The 1419-nt window shown below is 47.1% G+C and overlaps 1 protein-coding gene across 1 annotated transcript; it reads left to right on the top strand.

The window, feature by feature from the left end:
• The first annotated feature begins 233 nt into the window (after positions 1 to 233).
• LOC115624949 (enhancer of split malpha protein) lies at positions 234 to 889 on the top strand. Its single transcript, XM_030519800.1, has one exon. The coding sequence runs from the start codon at positions 275 to 277 to the stop codon at positions 761 to 763; it is 489 nt and encodes a 162-aa protein (XP_030375660.1). The 5' UTR covers positions 234 to 274; the 3' UTR covers positions 764 to 889.
• Positions 890 to 1419: the final 530 nt, after the last annotated feature.

Here is a 1419-nt window from a genome sequence, read left to right on the forward strand (position 1 = left end):
AAGGCCCAACTAAAAATCCACTTCAAAAATCTGGTGAGCGCAATTTCTGTCTCGTTGATGCAACCACCTGCCCGCATCGTGCCTTCCCATTGGCTGACGCGGGAGAGAGTGCTGCGCTCCATGCGAGAAGCCAACGAGGCCGTTCGGAGCGCTAGTCCTATAAAAGCGAGGCCTGATTGTTTCAACGAGCAGAACAGTATCATCAAGCGAAGAGAGAAGAACTGCGTTTCGACAATTGCAACATTTTCGTTACGATTTGTGTAGAAAAATTTCAATGCGTGTGTGCAGCATGTCGTTCATTACTCGGGAATACAAGTTCGAGAGCAGCAGCAAGATGCAGCCCAAATCAGATCAACATACCATGGCCATGCACAGCCTGAAGAAACTCGTCAAACCACTGCTGCGGCTAATCAAGAAGAAGCAGCTTCTGCGCAAAACTCCCAGCGAGGTACAGACCCAAAATGACATCAACTCTTCGCTAGAGGACATGCGCACAGATCCAGCAGCCAATTGCGACAACATGGCCAATGAGCAACTGGAGCAGCGGCTCTACAACGATCTGCGTCAGTGCCCCAACAATGCGGCCATGATCGTGCAACAGGGTCAACAGCAGCGCCTCGTACCCGTTCATCCCGAGCAGACATTCATACCGGTGCACTTTGCCCGCACAACCAGCGGCACGTTCTTCTGGACCTCCGTCGATGGCGCTCGTCACCAGGAGCTGCAAATGCGCCAACGCTACGACCGTTGGGTTCAAGCCTAGGTCATCCATCAAAGGGCCATCCACGCGGCGTCAAATCGTCGCACTTCAGCTTTAACAGCAAGTGTCGCCTCATCAGCCAATCCATGAAGCATCGATGAAGCGAACTACTTTGCTTGTACCGCAATCTCAGGGTGATATTAGGGTAGATTCGACGTCTCGCTTATCGAGAAGGACAATCATTTGTAACTAATTGTGTCAAGCTTGTAAATTATTGTGATCTCTTTAGTAGATTTCCTCCCTAGCATCTAAGTAGCACTAAGAAATCTAATCATTGTCTTCCATGTTTGTTTGTTAGGTCTTCCTAAGTTAAGGATCATTGTCTTCCATGTAAAATTTTATTATTAAGTCAACTAGTATAAGCGAAATAAAAATAGAACTTAGACTGAAAACAAAGCATTGCATTCCTTTTCTTTTACACATTTCTCTCTGAAGCCGTCCGTTTGGTTCCGGCACCATCCATGCAGGCAACATACGATCTACACATAAGCTGCCCACATGGCGGACATGCCCTGACCATCCAGTCGACCCCTCTCCAGCTATTGGCAAATTTAACAAATACATGTATGTGCCCACATTTGGTTCAATTGTTCAGACGGCCTTAGCAGCACATGCTGATAACATTCTAAAGCCATTTATGTGTACTTTTTACATGTTTT

This window comes from Scaptodrosophila lebanonensis, unplaced genomic scaffold (genome assembly GCF_003285725.1).
Source record: "Scaptodrosophila lebanonensis strain 11010-0011.00,11010-0021.00 unplaced genomic scaffold, SlebRS2 tig00000061-arrow-pilon, whole genome shotgun sequence".
Taxonomy (NCBI): Eukaryota; Metazoa; Arthropoda; class Insecta; order Diptera; family Drosophilidae; genus Scaptodrosophila; species Scaptodrosophila lebanonensis.